The 18522-nt window shown below is 38.5% G+C and overlaps 1 protein-coding gene across 1 annotated transcript in view; it reads right to left on the bottom strand.

Moving 5' to 3' along the window:
• Positions 1-5266: 5266 nt before the first annotated feature.
• The window catches only part of ANK2 (ankyrin 2), a 412172-nt gene continuing 398916 nt past the window's right edge, over positions 5267-18522 (bottom strand). Inside the window, 4 exon segments of the mRNA XM_027837420.1 lie at positions 5267-7584; positions 14281-14451; positions 15749-15913; positions 16020-16103. Of these exon segments, the coding sequence (XP_027693221.1) occupies positions 7570-7584; positions 14281-14451; positions 15749-15913; positions 16020-16103 (435 nt within the window). The 3' untranslated portion in view covers positions 5267-7569.

Genomic DNA, 18522 nt, shown 5'->3' with positions numbered 1-18522 from the left:
TCTCTCTCTCTCTCTGTCCTTCTCTGTCTCTATCTCCCTCTCCCTCTCTCACACACACATTCTCTCTGTCTCTGTCTGTCTGTCTCTCTCTGTCTCTCTATCTCTCTGTCTCTCTCTGTCTCTGTCTGCCTCTCTCCCTCTCTCTCACACATACACTCTCTGTCTCCATCTGTCTCCCTCTTTCTGTCTGTCTCTGTCTCTCTCTCTGTCTCTTTCTCTCTGTCTCTCTCTCTGTCTCTGTCTCTCTGTATGTCTGTCTCTGTCTCTGTCTCTCTCCCTCTCTCTCTCTCTCTCTCTCTCTCTCTCTCTCTCTCACACACACACACACACACACACACACGCTCTCCGCTTTTCTGTCTCTATCTTTGTCCTTCTCTGTCTCCATCTCCCTCTCTCCCTCATTATGTCTCATTCTCTCTCTCTCTCTCTCTCTCTCTCTCTCTCTCTCCTGTTATTTGATTAGCAGACAAGTAACAACAGATGTTTTCACATCCTACGTGTGCACAGGAAGTGTAGTTAGAGTTTCAAAGGAATCTGTCAGCGAGTCATGACTGTACCCTAGTGTCTACTGACTATTCCACTTTGGATATTTTTGTCAAGGCAAAATAGAAATCTGGCCAATTCAACAAAAGGCATTCCTGTTAGTCACCCAGTGACTAAGCCTTGACAAGAGGAAAATAAAGGAAAGAAAACGGCATTGTCAGCAAAATTATGAGGGTCCCTTCTATGCTACTGCCTGCATTCGTGCTTGTGGATTAGGTCTCCAGAAGATGTCTTCTACCTCAGATTCTGTGGGGTTTATACTATTTATGTTGTAGTTCATGAGCCCTTATCGGTGTGCTTTCCCTTATAAATCATCCAGGAAACACAAAGATCTCTCAGCAAAGACATTTACTAAAACTGCATAGTAAAAACAGCAGCCTGGTCTCAGGAAGACCTGAGTTCAAATCAGGCCTTAGACACTTCCTCACGGTGTGACCCTGGACAAGCCACTTAACCCTTTTTGCCTCAGTGTCCTCATCTGTAAAATGAGCTGGAGAAGGAAATAGCAAACCACTCCAGAATCTTTTCCAAGAAAACCCCAAGGGGAGTCACAAAGAGTCAGACATGATTGAGTGACAACAACAAAACTCTTATTTCATAGTTAATTTCATCCTATCAGTTCATCAGCTGTAAGCATTTTTAGGGTAGGGACTGCTTCACTTTTGCCTTTATATCCCAGGGCTTAGCACAGCACCTGCTGATTGATTGATGAAGATTGATCCTCACAATGTTACTATGGAATAGGTAGGGAGGGTTTATCTCCATGCCACAGAAGAAGAAAATCTGAGATACTAAGTGGTGGGTTTGTTCAAGGTTACATAAGTGACACAGTCAGGATTTGAACCTAGTTATTTTTATTCTAAATCCAATACACGTGACACTGTGCTATAGCTGCCCCTGTGTGGCATATCAGATAGACAGATATCTATATCTACATACTATAGCCTTAGCATATATGTATATATACACACACATGCAAGCACAGATAGATAGATATAGGTAGAGATATAGATGTTCCTCTATTTATCTATTTGTATAAAATTTGCAGATGACCTGAAGCAGCACAGGATAGTCAAACTTATCTATCCTTAGGGATAACTGTATGACAGAACTAGATCCAAAAATATCTGAACAGGGTAGGATGATAGGTTGAATTTAATGAGACAATTTTAATAGTAGTAAGTGTAAAATCCTACACTTTGTAGCAGTGACCAAGGGCTTGAGTTAGGAAGGTAGGTCTCTACAAAAACTGGCTCAGATCCAGAATTTTGTAGCTTAAGGGAAGCCATGAGGACTGTTCTATTTCCCACTTTAATTCTTGCTTATTTAGAAATAAGGCAGAATTCTGGAGATTCATTGTTAATTTGAGACCGGGGCAGAATTTGTTTGGGACTTTGCTTGGAAAAGGAACAAAGCCTTGGAGAAAGATAATGAAAACTAATACCTGCTGCTAAGAAATGAAGGGAAGGGGCAGCTAGGTGGCACAGTGGATAGAGCACTGGCCCTTTAGTCAGGAGGACCTGAGTTCAAATCTGGCCTCAGACCAAACACTTGACACTTACTAGCTGTGTGACCTTGGGCAAGTCACTTAACCCCAATTGCAAAAAAGGAAAAAGAAATGAAGGGAAGCTGGGAAAGGGACTGACTATAAAATGTATCCTAATAATATTAAAATTTAATGCACAACGATTTAATGTGTATAATGGATATCATATTGCTTGCCTTCTCAGTGGGTGAAGGAGGGGTGGAAAGAGGGGGGAAGTTTGGAACTAGAAAAAAGAATGTTAAAAAATTTAAAAAATGATATTAAAAAAACAATTCACAGGGGTGTGTTGGAGGGGGCAGTGTCCATTATGGTAGGACTCCATGGGAATTATGAGGGCGTCTGTAAAAAGTGGTCATTTGAGTACTGTGGGAAGGAAGGGATGATATAGATTAGGACTAGATAGGATGATATTCATATTCATCAAAAGGAAGAATGAGTATGAGAGCAATGATAAACTTTATCTATAATATTATAAGGGACTTCTGCTTGACTTTTTGCTGCTACTCCTGTGGGCTAGCCATCAGAGTGCTAACTTCAGTCATCCCTATGGATAGTATGGGGATGACCCATAAAATCTTGAACTCACTACTTGAGTATTGTAAATCTATCTCTTCCTCAGTAGCTGTGGTAGTTCCAGCCACCATATTGGTCACTTACAGCTCACAGGCAGAAACATGTGTTAAAACTGTCAAGTGTATAAATACGGGAAGAGAGGGCGTTACTAGGTAACACTTCATATAAAAAGCTCTGAGGGTGGGGATAATGGAGAGCTGCAGACTGAAAGTTCAATATGAGTCTCTTGATCCCCCGAAATTCTCCCCAAATTATTTTGTTTTTATATTTATTTTGTGTCTGTGGTGAACGTGTATGTGTGTGTGTGTGTGTGTGTGTGTGTGTGTGTGTGTGTAGTACATACTCATATGTGTACGAGTCTCTTCCTTTAGAATATAAGCTACTTGCAGGCAGGGATTGTTTCTTTTTGACATTTGTATTCCCAGTGCCTAGCACATGACAGGCACTTAATTAATGAATGTTGATTGAGTTAACGTTATAACCTGGAAACTAAAACAATATCATGTCAGATGGCCTTAATAGCAGATTAACTTCATTCTGCTTGGCCCTAATAGGCCAGAACTACAAGTATTGGATGGGACCTAAAAAAGGCAAGTTTCTGTTCAAAATCAAGAAAAAGCTTCCAAACAATTCCAGCTACCACAAAGTCAAGTGGGTTGGAAGCATTATGGTATGGTTGGAAACGCACTGGATTTCAAATCTGAAAATGTGGGTCTGAGGTCTTTTTACTGCCTATTTTAGATAAATCACTTAAGCTCTCTATTCCTTGGTTAGCATTTCTATAAAATGAATGAATTGGGAACTCCAAAGTCCATTCCAGCTCTCTATCCATGAATCTATTTCCTATAAAGCGGTGAGTTCCCATGAAACAGTAGAGGTCTTCAGGTCAATGTCAGAGCATATTCCTTGTCAGGAACGATTTAAACTAGATGGAACCAGGGCCTTACCAAGCTCAGAGATTCTTGATTATGTGAATGCGGTAGTTTTGGCAGGAAATTTGATAACTCATTAAGGATATTTGAATCTGTTATTATTCTTGTTTCACAATAAGATGTTAAATATTTGGAGAATAATTTTCTCACGTATTTTTTAATTTCAAAATAAAGTTGTCTTGTATTATTTAGGGAGTGGGAGGATGTTCAAATTATCAACTCCATCCCTTTGTGACCATAAACTGAACCCATGTCAATAAAGGAGACCAGAAAAAAAAGGAGAGAGTAAGAAGATGGCAGAACCATAACAAAGAACCAGAAGCAGCAACTTCCTCTTATTCATTGATTGATAATAGACTTCACTAAACCACCGTGCAAAAAGAGCTCCTTCAGTATTTTCCTTCTTCAAAAGTGTTCAATATTTCTACATCCCTTTATTCATGGGCTCATATATTAGAAAGTACCCAGCCCCTTCCCCAGTCTGTTATAAATAATCCCAACTAGAATGACTGTACAGAAGCTTTTGCCTGCAATGACTGCAGGCAGATGCAAGTTCAGTTCAAGGTCTTTTCCTTACCATGTCATTTGCACCTCTTTATTCCAGTGGGACCTCACTCATCTCTGAGCTGGACTTTGTCCTTCCCAAGGTGGTTTTCCCTTTTCTTTTTCTTAATATAGTTCTTTAAAAGAGCATGCTATTCACAAGGACTTCTTTCACAACCATCATTTTGAAGTGAGAAGAAGGCTAAAAGCAGAGAGCACATCAAATGGCCTGTGTTGCTTAGACCTCTGTTGCTTAATGTTAGTTCACTAACATTAAGGAACCACAGGCCACCATTCAGAAAGTGCCCACAAAGTAGTAATGGGCATGAAACAAATGGAGGACTTATCTTACTTCAAAAGCCCTAAAAAGGTTGCTACGTTGGAAAGGTGTTTAATTCATTTAGTTACAAAGATTCATAGCTTAGATGATAACCTTGGATTCCTTGTCAAACACCTTAGAAATAAACCAAATTGTCTAAGTGTGAACTTGGTGTGATAAAAGTAAAGGATGAATAGCATCAAGCCAAAAATATGAATTTGAACTAGACCTTACCAACCTACAACTATCTCAATTACATTTTTAATGTGACAACCACATTTATTTGACATCTACCACGAACAAAACAGTGTGCTAGGTAGATGCTTAAAGTTGGTAAAATGAGGGAATTGCACAGCTATAGCCCAAGAGAAAAGAAAAGCTTCTAAAACCTGCTCTTAGGAACCAGTGCCTAAGAGATAGTATTCCCTCCTACCCAGCTATTAAAACAAATCCCATGTTGGAGTACATTCCCATAGTGGTGAATCCAGGGAAGTCCAGAATTCTTCATCCACAGTCCCAGCTGTTAAAAAATCCTCACCATCTTCTTCCTCCTCCTCCTCCTCCTTCTCATCTTCATTGCTGTGATGATCTAATTTGCAGCTGCTTCCAAACTGAAGGCTTTTCCACCTTCAGAGTGACATGAGTAACAGCTAGATATCCGTAGTCTTTTGGACAATAATATGGAAAAGCAACTTAACTCTTCCCCCCTACTCATTGATCTCCTAGCTCTATAACAAGATACTAGCCTCCTGGAGAGGAAAGGGAACACTAAAGAATAACAAATCACTCTTGCTACATTTAACACTTGTACATTTTATTTAATTAAATCAGCCATTGTACACATTGCAGCTATGTGTTGTTAGTGTTGTATTTTTTTTCCTTTAACTAATACATGCCCTCATAGATATATTCAATTGGTGTTATCACCATGGGAACAAGATGCTGATTCATCAACTTAAAATTCACTTTTTTTTCTCACAGTATTCAAGTTCTTTGATAACACAGCAAAAAACCAAAATCAAAAAAGGTGAATAACCATTATGTTGTTACACAGACATCATCTGCACCGCAAAAAACACAACAGAAATGCTTTTCTTGAGCTCCATTAAAGGTCAACCAATGCTGTCCTTGACAAGAAGAAAACCATGGTGTGTCTTAAATGTTCCACCCTGGATCTCTCTCATTTTGACTGCCAAAGAACACTTTATTCCCCATCTGACTGCCAAAAAGTGCTAGTACGGGAGTTTTAGGGGCTTGGCCTCTGAGTAGCCTTGCCTCCCCCAAAAAAGTTGTTTTTATTTTTTTCTTTTGGCATTGTTACTTTAATGATCAAATGCCATTGTATGCAGCCTTTTTTTTTTTTTTTGTTTAACTTTCAGAGCAAAGAGTGAGTCATTTTTTTCCCCACAACAGGAAAAGACCAGATAGGATTGGAAAATTTTCAGTCCCTGGAGGATTGACTCATTTTTTTTCCTTCATCTTTGAATATACTTTATCAAATAACTGATTCAAAATGTATATTGTTTATATGTAGATATTTGCATATATATGTTAAAATACTACACAGCTCCAACCACTAGAAGAATAAGGTATAGCACATGGAAATTTCTCAGATTTTATATTCCCTTCTTTGAAACCAAACAAAAAGTGCAGAAATGTTCTTGTAAAGTCTTAGCATGTTAGCCAAAAATGTAAACAAATAAACCGAAAATACTAACCAAAACCAAATTTTCTGAACTTCATCTGCAAACAGAAAAACAGTGCCAATCTGAAGTTCAAAACTGATCACTCAGTGCTAAGAGGAAAGGATGATAACCTCTCAACATGATTACAAGAGGGTTTTTGTTTTTGGGTTGAATTTTTAAATGCCACATGCATGTATCTGGGAAGAGGCAATCCAGAAAATTAAAAACAAACAAACAAACAAACATGGTGAAAGAGTTTAACTTTATGTCTGGCGGGTAAACCTTGTTTCCCACTGAGTTATCTACAGTGCAGTGGCCAGCAGAAGGTACCACCAGTAAGACAATGTGGTTTGCTAAAGCAGTGAGAACAAAAAACAACTGTGTTATATCTATTTAATACACCCTGCCCACAAGTCCCAATTGGAAGGATTTTAAAATTCAAATGTGCCATAGGATGTAGTTTAGCTGCTAGAGATTTGATTATTTAATCGTTTTCTTTAATTCCTCCATTGGTTTTGTCCCCCAGAATTCTTTAAGTGGCAGTTAGAGAGTCTTAAAGTGTAGCTGGGCACAGCCAGCGGGCACTTTGCAGCAAGGGCTGTACTTGAAGGTGATCCCCACCTGACCCTTACAGCCCTTCATGGTGAGAGATCACTAAGCTGGAAGTCCTATGGACAAGGTAGGTTGGAAGGGCGCTTTTGCAGCAGATCTGTATTTTCAGTCGATTGTGTTAGCAATATCTTTATTAATCATTGTTCAGCAATTTCTATAAACCCTTTATTCCAGGATGATAACTGTAGTCATGATAGACATTTTCTTTTAAAGTTTTGTAAGTTCAAGCACTTTAGCTATGTACAGTTTGTGGAAGTATTCTTTTCATCAGAACATATACATGGTCACTCGAAGAGGCCTGCAGATGGTGCCGTCCGGATCAATGGATTCTCATGGAAATAGCTCGGAAGCCAAGGAACAACTGAAGTGGCGAGTTCCCAGGAGAGCACAAAGTCAACAATTTAGTGAATAAACCATCCAGAATGAAGGATACTATCTTTGGTCACAAATTGGCTTACAGTTAAAAACAAAAGGAAAGAAGAAAAAAAAAAGAAAGAAAGAAAACCAAAAGCAAGTGTGTGATGAAAGTAGAAATGCCAGTGTATCCCGTTAATTAGGCAATTTGTGATCACTATACCTACTGAAGAAAGTGAAAGCTGCATACTAAGTGGGTATGTAGTTTTCTTGTATAAGATGTGGGCAGTCTTTCATTTGGCCTCATGCTTCCAATCCTCCCTACAGAAATGTCTAAGAAGTTGCTGGAGGTCATGCTGGAGGTCATCTGGATTTAATGCTTCTGGTACATCCTCCAGCTGTTCCAAGTGAGTGTGTTTTCCATGCTGGTCCTTTACTACAGTCCTCTTCTGTGTCCTGGCTTTATTCATTGTTGTCCTAAAGGGAAAGAGGAAGGAAAGAATTATTGTCTCTGTCTCTCCCTGTGACTCTGTCTCTCCATATCTGGGTCTTCGTCTCTTTCTTTCTCTCTCCCTTCTCTCTCTCCCTCTCTCTCTCTCTCTCTCTCTCTCTCTCTCTCTCTCTCTCTCTTTCATTCAAAGACAGCTAAGTTTACTGGTAACTAATGAAAATCACACTGGATTGAAATGTGAGCCAAAAAACTTGAATTCTAATCAGGCGTGGCCATTAACTAGCTGTGTGATCATCAGAAAATCACTAAAATTCACAGGATCTCAGTATTCAATGAAGGAGTTGGTCTAATTTCATCACCTGTAAGATAAGTCAGTGATATTTTTTTGAATCTTGAAAAATAAAGAATACACTCATAAGTAAATGTAAAGGGGACAAAACCCCACAAAAATACTTCCTATATTTACATTATTGTTATGTATATATGGAGAGAGAGAGGAAAAGGGAAAGGAAAAGGAGAGGGAAGGAAGGGGAGAGACACAGAGAGAGACAGAGAGACAGAGAGAGAGAGAGAGAGAGAGAGAGTGAGATAGTATGGGTTACATTAATATTAGAACCCACACATGCTTCTAACCTAGGAGAGGTTTTCTGAAGGGACTGAGAGACACCTCAAAGGACAAAGACTCTAGGTTTCAATTTGCTGAAGTACTGATTGCCCCTATATTATTAATTCATGTATATACATGCTACAGTGATTTCCATATATAAATACAAAGCCTTAAATATGGAACTTGACATAATACACCTTTAATGAATATACAATTATTAGTCATTATTACATTTTAAACTAACCATTAGAGGCAAGTAGTACAAGATGTGCCCTCCTGACCCTGGAACATCACCTTTGGTAGGGATAGAAAAACCATGGGGCTGTAGCCCTGATGGAGTGTGGGAAGCAATGGAGTCATGAGTTGAGTCAAAGCCAGGAAAGAACTCAAGTCTTTTAATTACTCGCCCACTAGGTGCAATGCTCTGTTGTTTTAAATTATACCAATGCCATCTAAATATCAGTGCCTGATAAAAACCCCATTAACCTCACCCTAGTTATGGTTCTGATTACTGTTTGTCTATTTGCTAAACTCTAGTTCATTTAACAACTAGAAGGCATTTCTTTTGAAGTTCAAAACTGAAATTATTGGAACTTTTTGTTTATTGTCTTAACATGTGAATAAGGCATACATTATTTATGTAATCCATTGACATATGTAGTAGAGGGGCAGTTAACTCCAATTGAAGATGCAGAAATGGAGAGAGAACAGGGTACGTGGAGAATGGTTCAGTTTGTGAGGAGGTAATAGGATGAGACCAGGCTGGGCAGGAAAGTTAAGATTTTAATGATAGGATTTTAAGCAGTCATTCCCCAACAATTTTTTTTTCATGGTAACAATACTTTACTGAACAGAAAGTCAGAGTATAGTATCACATACTAGAATGTGGAGTAATAGCAAAAGGAGGGTGGATAGGAGGTTCTTAAAAAAACAGCCCACTCACCACATTGTTCCCAGTATAATTATAAACAGGACAACAGAAGGGCATATACATAAGGATCATCAAAGATAACCTCTGAAAAGGGACGAAGCTTATTATCTAAGCTGGGAAAATCATTGATTATTCACTAAATTCAGGGAATATAAGTCATCTCATTTCTGCAAATGAGTTTAGTGCTAGAGGAATCAATCCCTCAGATAACAAAGAGAAACTTAGTGAGATTTCTAACAGGTGATGCAAGCTTTGAAATAGTAAATGAAAGCCATCTGCTTCTGGCTATGGGGAAGGGGTTGTTTTATCACAGACAAGTTTCAGGGGTTATGGTTTTGGTCATATAGTGCGCCTCGTTCTGGGGTGGGGAACCTGCAGTGTGAAGTCCACATGTGGCTTTCTAGGTCCTTAAGTGTGGCCTTTTGACTAAATCCAAATTTTACAAAACAAACCCTTAATTTGGGAACTAGGCCCAGGTGTTAGCCTAGAATATCAGGTGAAGATATTGGTCCTTATCAGAAGAGTAAAACCAGTTTTGAGAATTAGCTAACTGATTGGCATCAGGTAAACTAACCAGCATAGAGAAAGGAGTTGTGGGTGGGAGAGACACTCAAGGAATTGAAGTGATATAGACCTCAGCAAGAGCCAAGGAGACCATTGTAAAGACGATGCAGGATAAAATGTAGAATGAGCCAGCCTATGGACTGAATCTTTGGGGTGGTTGGATAGAAAAGCTTCCTTCTTAAGTAATTTTGCCACAGTAGAGATAAAACTATGGAGGAAGTCTTAGAATAGAATCAGAACCCTAACAGAATGGCCAACCTGCATCTTTCTTAGATTAAAGACCCAAGAGTTTGGGTTAGCTTTGGGTTAGAAGCCAACCTGGACAAGAATGAAGTGGACAAGACTTTATAAACAAGAAGCAAAAGAACGAATCCATTAAAGAAGAAGGGACTAAGAAAGGCCAATTCTAGCTCCAAGGTAACTTTGGAACTTTCCCTTCTTGTTTTTATCTGTTTGAAGCAGGGGAGCCTCATGTGAGGCCTATGAACTTGTATTTTTAAAATGTTTTGATAACTGGATTTCAATATAATTGATTTCCTTCTTAATTTTATGTATTTTATTTTATGCATTTCAAAACTTTATTCTGAGAAGGGGTCCATGAGTTTCATCAGACAGCCAAAGGAGGACATGACCAAAAGAAAAAAAAATAGTTATGAACCATAGTTATGGCCATATCTAAAAGTCAAAATGAGTTGCCTATAAAAGGTTGTAGATTCCCCTGGGGTGGAGGTCTTTCAGCAAAGGTTGGAAGGGCCTTTGTTGGCTGTTCTTTCACAGTCATTCCTGATGAGGAACAGACTGACCTCTGAGGTGCCTTTTACCTCAGTCTGTGATTCTCCTGTTTTATATCCCCTGCATGCTTGGGCATAGGTAGACCTAAAGGGTGAGTGTATTATTTAAGTGTGACAGGAAGGGAACAGATGAATTAGATACTTGTGTCCTTTTCTACAGGGACATTTTGATTTCCTCTTCACTCAGAGGAACCTGAGGGGGAATGCAGTGCTTGAGATACCCAACAGATCAGGTGAGTAAGCTTTGGGATTCCAGATCCCAGATTAAGAGAGCATGGAGTTCAGTGTCGAAGATGGAAGACAGTAGTATATAACAGGTCAATAATAAAATAATGGTTAAAGTTATGTCTTATGGAGCACTAATGGCCTATGCCATATTTTATCCTGCACAATCTTTAGAATGGTCTCCTTAACTCTTGCTGAGGTCTGTATCACTTCAGCTCCTGAAGTGTCTTATCTCACCCACAATCCATTTCTCTTTGCTGGCCAGTTCACCTGATGCCAATCAACTAGCTAATTTTGTGCAAGTCACTTCACCTCACTGGGTCGTGGCTTCTTTCCTTATCTATAAAACAAAAGGATTTAAAGAGATGATTTCTAAGGTCTCTTTCAGATTTAAGATTCTATGGTTCTAAAGCATAGGTGAGGGGAGGGAGAGAGGAAGGGCTATCTGGGTTTCTCCCAAATGACCTGATGAATAATAATCTTAAACATTCCAGAAATCCAAATCACTTCATTTTTTTTTTTTTTGTGGAGGGGAAAATGTTAAAGAGCGTATTTGAATTCGTATTATTTGAAGTTAAAATAATGTAAAAAAAAAACAGTCACTGGTTCCAGGCCAATGAAAATATTCAGTATGAATTCTAATAATACAGCTACTTCATGGGATTCATTATTTGTTCTACTTGGAATCTAGCTGTACAGAAATAAAACCCCTGTAAGATACTGGATACTGCTACTGCTTGCCACATTTGGCTGAAAAAGAAACTAGTGAGAGAACCTATGATTTCTTCCTGCAGACTTGGCCTGCTTCAAGTTTTTTAAATAGCTGCAGAGAGCAATGGGAGTTTGAATAGTAGCTTTTTACTGAGGTACTTTATTAATCTCATTAATACTCAAATGAACTTCCCCAAAGCAAGATACGGTGATTTATCAAAGGTTTATTGAAGAATCAGTGATTGAAACAGAAGAAAGTCAAAGATTCCCTACTCGTTGTTCACAGCCGTGAGCACAAGTAACACTTTCTGATTTTATGGGCTGTTTCTGGCAATTCATTCTGCAGTTTTTGTTCAGTATCTTTGAATGCAGTTAAGTGTCAAAGGCGAATAAAGATCAGGTCCATGCTATTCACCACTCACATGCAGAGGCATTAAAACATTATCAGTTAAAAAGTGTTACTTTACATACTTTACAAAACTAATATTTAGAAGGACTCCCAATCAACATGATTTCTTATTGTACTAACAGGGCACTCTACATGCTATAGGTATGGTTCCACAAAGTTGTTTTTACCTCTCAAGTGTAATAGGTTATTTTGTATTTTTAAATATTTGTTATTGATGCACACAATAATCTCTCGTGGTTTAAGCATGTATCTTGTTTTGGAAAAAATAAATAGCTCTCCTCTACCTAGTATCTACTTTGAACACTGAGAACTTTTTCTGGAAAAAAAGCAAAAAAAACCCCAAAAAACAAAAAACTTTAGTCCCTTTTAAGGGTGACTCTAGACATGAACCAAATCTAAGCTTTATTTAAGAAAAATGTTCCTGGGATTCCTGGGTGAGGGAAATGGTCCAGAGATTGAGAAAAGCCTCACACCCCTCTGCGGAGAAAGGCTGCTTCCAGGATTGAGTATGGCTTGGGTGAGTCCAGCATATAGCCCTCTTTGTTGGAAGGGGGCTCCTAGGCCATCACCCAACACCTGAATTTTCTATGTAACTATATATGTGCATGTTGTTTCCTTTTTGTAGAATGTAAGTTCCTTGAGGGCAGGGGTTATCATGCTTTTATCTTTGTAGCACCAGCTACTAGCACAGGGGTTGGCATGTTGACTTGCCAAAGCCTTGTGATGCAATTATAGGCAGCATTACATCCAGCAGCTATATTGAGAAGGGCCATCAGTCAAGCTGGGGGTCAGATGTCCTGGCCAGATCACGAATCCTGGCTCTAGTTATTTCTATTGATGTGACCATATGTGAGGCACTTCAACCTCAGAATTTCCATTTCCCCATCAACAAAATGGACATTATAATACATTACCATCTTATACTTTGCAAACAAAAGCACTACAGCATTGTAACTATGGTTATTATTACTCCCCCACTCCCGTGAAAATCCTTCGTACAGTGTTAGTTGGTTAATGTTTCCCTATCATAGTCAAAGCATCATACCATGCCAAACCAAACCTTTTAATAACTGATCCATCCTCTTTCATGATCTCATTTTCTACTAAACTGGGTAGGTGGACTTTCGCATGGCTACCTGTATAACTCAAAGCCTGAAGTAAAAATGCAATACAAGACAAAATCCTATTATTAAGCCACAAACTCCTAAAGGAAATTGAATGACAATTTTTTTTAAATCCAAATTTAATGTGAACAGAAATACTGGAAAGGAAAAAGAACTGGGTAGCAATAAAAAAAAGTTTTGGGTTACACTGTAAAGCTATGTTTTTAATTAAATGGGACGTTTTCTTCTTAGCCTGAAAAAAATGAGAACAGTGAACTCCAATTGCTTTGAATTAGGAGGCATAACAGGTGCATGGAATTTGCCAATTACTCCACAACTCCCTATAAACCTTCATAAGCTACAGTGCTCATGAGCAATTGCACATTGGCTGCTATTTCATTTCTTCCTTCAACCAACTGCCTTTCTATGATGGTGATGTAAATGAAGAATGAAATAACCAAAAGAAAAAAGACATAAGTCTGTGACTTGGACGATTCACACTCTGATAATCAAAAGTTTGCAAAGATTCTAGAATATCAGTGACTAGATGGCAAAAATATTTCTCCTAATCAATGTTAAACTAAAAAACTAAATGGACAAACCATTCGCATCCCCCTTTCCTCACACTTTATCTGTTTAGTAGAGGGAGGACACGTACACATTTATTTCTCAATCAGCTTTCGTTTCGCTGGCTGAGCTACAAGTGCCCATCCATTCATAAACTTCATGGAAGAAAAGGTCAAAGAATTGCTATGGCATCAATAGTCCATCCGATAGCACTAAATCTAATATAAATGAAGTAAAGTTTGACCATCTGTATTTGGATATGAAAGAAAAGGAAACATTTAAACATGAAAAACCACGAAGTATTTGGATTTTCATCCAAAATTCATCTTTGACTGATGGAAATTCAGCAGCTAAAACTAGCATCTTCCAGATCGTTTTTTTTTAAACATTTCAAGAGGTTTAATGTAGAAATTTTGTAGGAAGTGAATTCTCAGACTTATAATTTTTGAAAACTAGAATTCAAAGAATTTTATCTTTGTTTTTGATTTATGTATTGAGTAGGTCAATTCTCAAGCTACTTATTCACAGAGACCAGAATTTGATGAATCTTATCATTGCTTTTGATTTATGTATAGAGCACATCCATTATTTTATTTAGCTCTTTTTGCAAATATTTGAAATGACTTTGAACATTCGACTTGCAACATTCTCTATGAAAGTCCTTCCAATCCAAAGTACCCGTTTAAAATGACAAATATGGGGCAAAAGGGTTGATAACATAATCCTGAATAATATTATATTGAATGATTATCAAAGAATTACACATACATACATACATACATACAAAATACAGACAATGGTGATGCTGCTATACCTCTTCAAAGTCATCTTTGGCTGATGGAAGATCAGTAGCTAAACTAGCATCCCCCAGATGTTTCTCCATCCTTTCTCCATGTACCACAGTTGTCTTAACAACTTTGCTGACCTTACGGCCTTCCACAGGCTCAGACTGAAACTGTGAAGCACTGGGCTCAGAGAAAGTTACCTAGTAAATGAGGGACAGACAGGATACAATTTCAGTCCATTACGCTGTGCCCTTAATAAATCTGCACTTAAGTCAGTCTCCTGAACAAGTGGGGAAAATTTACAGGAGACTCACCAGAGCATTTCAACCTCGCTCACTAGTAAACTTGAGAACAATTCAAAGGAAAGCTGGCTTTTAATACCCTTTTAGTTAAAATGCTTTCAATAAAAAACACATGCTTATTACTCATTAGGCAATATGATAGTGACAAAGGGAAGGAAGGTGGTGACCAAAATAGACACTTCCTTTAAGCATCCATAAGCAGCTTGAAAGTTTCTTGACCCTGATGAAGGTTGTTTATTCAACACCAAAAACCACCAGTTATTTCAGTGAAAGAAATTGGTTGGTTTTAACTGTTTATATGAAAACAGGAAGATAAGTCATTTGTAGACTTACATTTTTCGGTGCAAATCTGGTGTTGTGTGGACATAATATAGTGTTCCCCAAAAGGTGTGATTATGGCTGAATTCCTATGCTATGAGAAGTGGAGAAGGCTCATTTGCCTAAAAATAAGGCAATCAGTAGGTCACCCTGACAACTGACAAGAGCCTCTGGAAGAAGGAAGACAAGGATAGGACTGTTGTCTGTGATTTCATTGGTATAGGGAATTCCTGGGTGAGGCAATTACAGCTTTGGGTACTTCCTCTACAATATAAATAGTAGCACTTAGATTTGCCCAGGGCTACTCAGCCAGTGGAGATGGGGCTTGGATCCAAGGCTTTAAAGCCAGTTCTATCCACTATGTCGCACTGAAATTGAAAACCTATAGCCACAATCAACTCTTAAGAAGCTTTGGGATCCTCTTGGGAATAGTTCAGAGCAATTCTGAATACCATTTATCAAAAATGGACTAGAAAAGGCAGATATGTTAATCACAAGAATCATTGACATATATGTGCATAATTTCCTTATGCTGTTTACCCAATTGCTCCATAAATTACTGGTGATTCTATTCCAATTATTTCTTACATTTCTGCTGTCAGGCTATGACATGAATGGAGAATGGAAATCAAATTATCAAGGACAGACAGTGGAAAAATGAGAACAAATCTCCCTGTGTTCTTTAAAGTAATACATAAAATGATTCCTCCACAACATGAAAGACGTAATAGTGTGCTCTGGTCAAAAAGACACAAAACAGACATGGACCTGTCTCAATGAGTCCTCTCCCCAAAGTCTCTCCCTTTCTGTTCTGTGTTCTTTCTTCTTCCTCTATATACTGAGTTATCTTGGGATGCTCGGGGTGAGATATGCTCACCTCTGACTGTTCGCTGTCACTCTTCAGCACCACACGCTTTATAACCTTGGAATAACCATCTCCTTCCTCGATGCTCACAGGGTCCTGTAGTGTTCCACACATAGTAACCTCTTCTTTTTCTAAGCCTTCTGGGGATAGGTACCGCCTAATGACCTTTCTGGTGACCTGTAATTATCATTGTCATGTTTGCATCTCAATTTTGCCTTAAAATATTGGGGGTATGGATAGGTTTTTATTGAAAGCCTAGATGTTAAGGTAAGAATAATCCTACCTTCTTCACTACAGTGTGTCCATGTTCATCAGTGTATTCTTCTTCTGTTACTGTTTCTGGTGGTATGTCAGGCATATCATCTCCCTAAATAGCCAAGAGAATCATGTCATTTAGTGTGCATTTCAAGTAAATTACTCCAAGTGTTTAAAAGTAAAATTAAAAAAAAATTAAAGGAGTTGAAAAGCATTGCTAAAGTGCAAAAACCTGTAAGTAGTTTAGTTATAATAATTTAAAAAAAAAGGAAGAACATGCAAAAGAAAAATCTGTTAGAGAAAAAGAACAAAAACACACACAGCCCATAAAATTGGTGACTTTGAAGATACCAAATCTTGCTGGTACTCTGTCATATGACTTTAGGGAAACAGGTTAGGATTGCAGGAACCACTACATTTCTTTCCAAACAAAACTTGTTAGCGTGATGGGATCCACTTTCAAATGGTCATGCATTATTCAGGGAGCGTGCTAAATCCTCACTGCCACAAGGGCCATGGGCCACTCTGAGAGGGTCACCTGGATGAGGTTGTCCAGGCTCGTGCAAGAATTTCAGAACTTGTACCTGAATTATCACTCGGCGACGAACAACCCTGGTGGTTACCATAGCATCCTCATCTGAGCTGACATCCAGCTCACCTAATTCCTTGGTGAGCTCCTAGTGGAAGCAGGGAAGCATGGCTTTGTTTAATATGCTAAACACTATTTAACTACTGATTTCTGCTTGAATTCACACTGGGCTTTGAAAGTGTTTATTCAGGGGTTTGATTATATTCCTTTGCTTGAGAAAAGTCTGCCAAGAACCATCTAGTGATTTCTGTTTGAGATATACATGCATAAAAGAAGGCAACTGTAGCAATGAATGTTGTTCCCAGGAAGAATGTTGACTTTGGTTATGGTGACCGATTAATGCCATCTGGCATCAAACTGTTACTCTGAAGGTTGTTATGGCACCATCTGTCACAATCTGGGGAGAAGAAATGACAGCTTTGCTTTTGTTAGGGGCTACTGTCTCATATGTATGTAATTGGATGAATACCTATAACCAAAATGATATAATTAACATTTGTATTGGGTCAGCTGCGTGTAGGTTGAAAATTAATAATTTAGTGAATAGGAATTTCTGCTATGTGTAGAGTACCAGGGGCAGCATGGCATAGTTGTTAGAAATTTGAGCTTTCTAGTGGCATTCTTTCCAAGAAAGGCAAGGTAGTTCAATGTATGGGGAACTCAAGGCTAGCATTCAAATCTTAGTTTTTCTGAATTACTCTCACCGAATTCCTTCAGTGCAGTGTGGCTTTAAGAAAGTAGGCTTAACAGGCAGCTAGGTGGTACAATGGATAGAGCACTGGCCCTAAAGTCAGGAGGACCTGAGTTCAAATTTGACTTCAGACACGTAACACTTACTGGCTATGTGACTCTGGGCAAGTCATTTCACTCCAATTGCCTTGCAAGAAAAAAAAAAGTAGGCTTGACTCTGTCTTTTTCTCCATTTGTAAAATGAAAATTATGGCAAGTTGCTGCTTAACAAACGTTCAGTGAGTCATATGTGTCTACCATTGAGCCTAGGAGAATATTTTGAAGGTTGTAGAAAAGCATGCTACATGCGATTTCAGTGATGGAGGGACCTCCTGGTGTACATGACATTCTAGGATCATAGATTTGAAAATCATCTAGGCCAAAAGGATTTTTACTGATAAAGAAAATGAAGCTTGGATAATTTAAATGACTTGTCACAGAATACACATGTAATTAAATAGCAAAGCTGAAATTTGAACCCTGGTCCTCTGAATCTATTGATACCTTTGTTTTCCAAGAATGGAAACACATCATTTCCTTTAATGGAATGAATGTTTTTTTTTAAACAAAAGTAAGCTTGAAATTTGTAATAAATGAATATCAAAACAAGACCCGAGTACCATTAATTACTCAGGAATCACACATTCAGCTAGGTTAATAGGCTAGTGGAAGAGAGCATAGGCTTTGGACTCAGATGACTTGTGTCCCAATGACTTGGATTCTCTATCCCTTCCTCTGTAACTCTGGGCAAGCACTTAAGCTTCTTCTCCTGTCCTCAGTTTCCTCGCCTTAATATGAGAGATTGGCTGCTAAGGTCTTTTCTATCTCCAAATCTACGTTTATGTGATCGGTGCTCCTGTGATCCTATGTCAGTTCATTTCCAGTGACAAGGAGAGAACAGTAGACCACCTCATCCCACCCCCGTCTTTGAAGCTTATTGAGAGCAAGGACTGTCATTCATTTTTGCATTTGCATCTCCAGTGGTAAACATAATGACCAGCACACAGTTAGCACTTGATAAATGCGTGTTGACTGTTGTAGACAATAACTTCCCTAGACCACTAAATCCCAGAACCAGATTTACTTTTGTTTTAAAGGTTCTCATTTCTTTTATCCAACTACTTCTATATACACTCTGTATAAGAAATACTCCTTGACTTGCCTATAAGAAGCAGGGGTAATTTGAGATTGAAATATAATTCTAGAGTTTCCT

The sequence above is a fragment of the Vombatus ursinus genome, unplaced genomic scaffold (genome assembly GCF_900497805.2).
Source record: "Vombatus ursinus unplaced genomic scaffold, bare-nosed wombat genome assembly UNPS02014821.1, whole genome shotgun sequence".
NCBI classification, from domain to species: Eukaryota; Metazoa; Chordata; class Mammalia; order Diprotodontia; family Vombatidae; genus Vombatus; species Vombatus ursinus.
The sequence above is the reverse complement of the archived record's forward strand: the minus strand, read 5'-3'. Positions and strand labels throughout refer to the sequence as shown.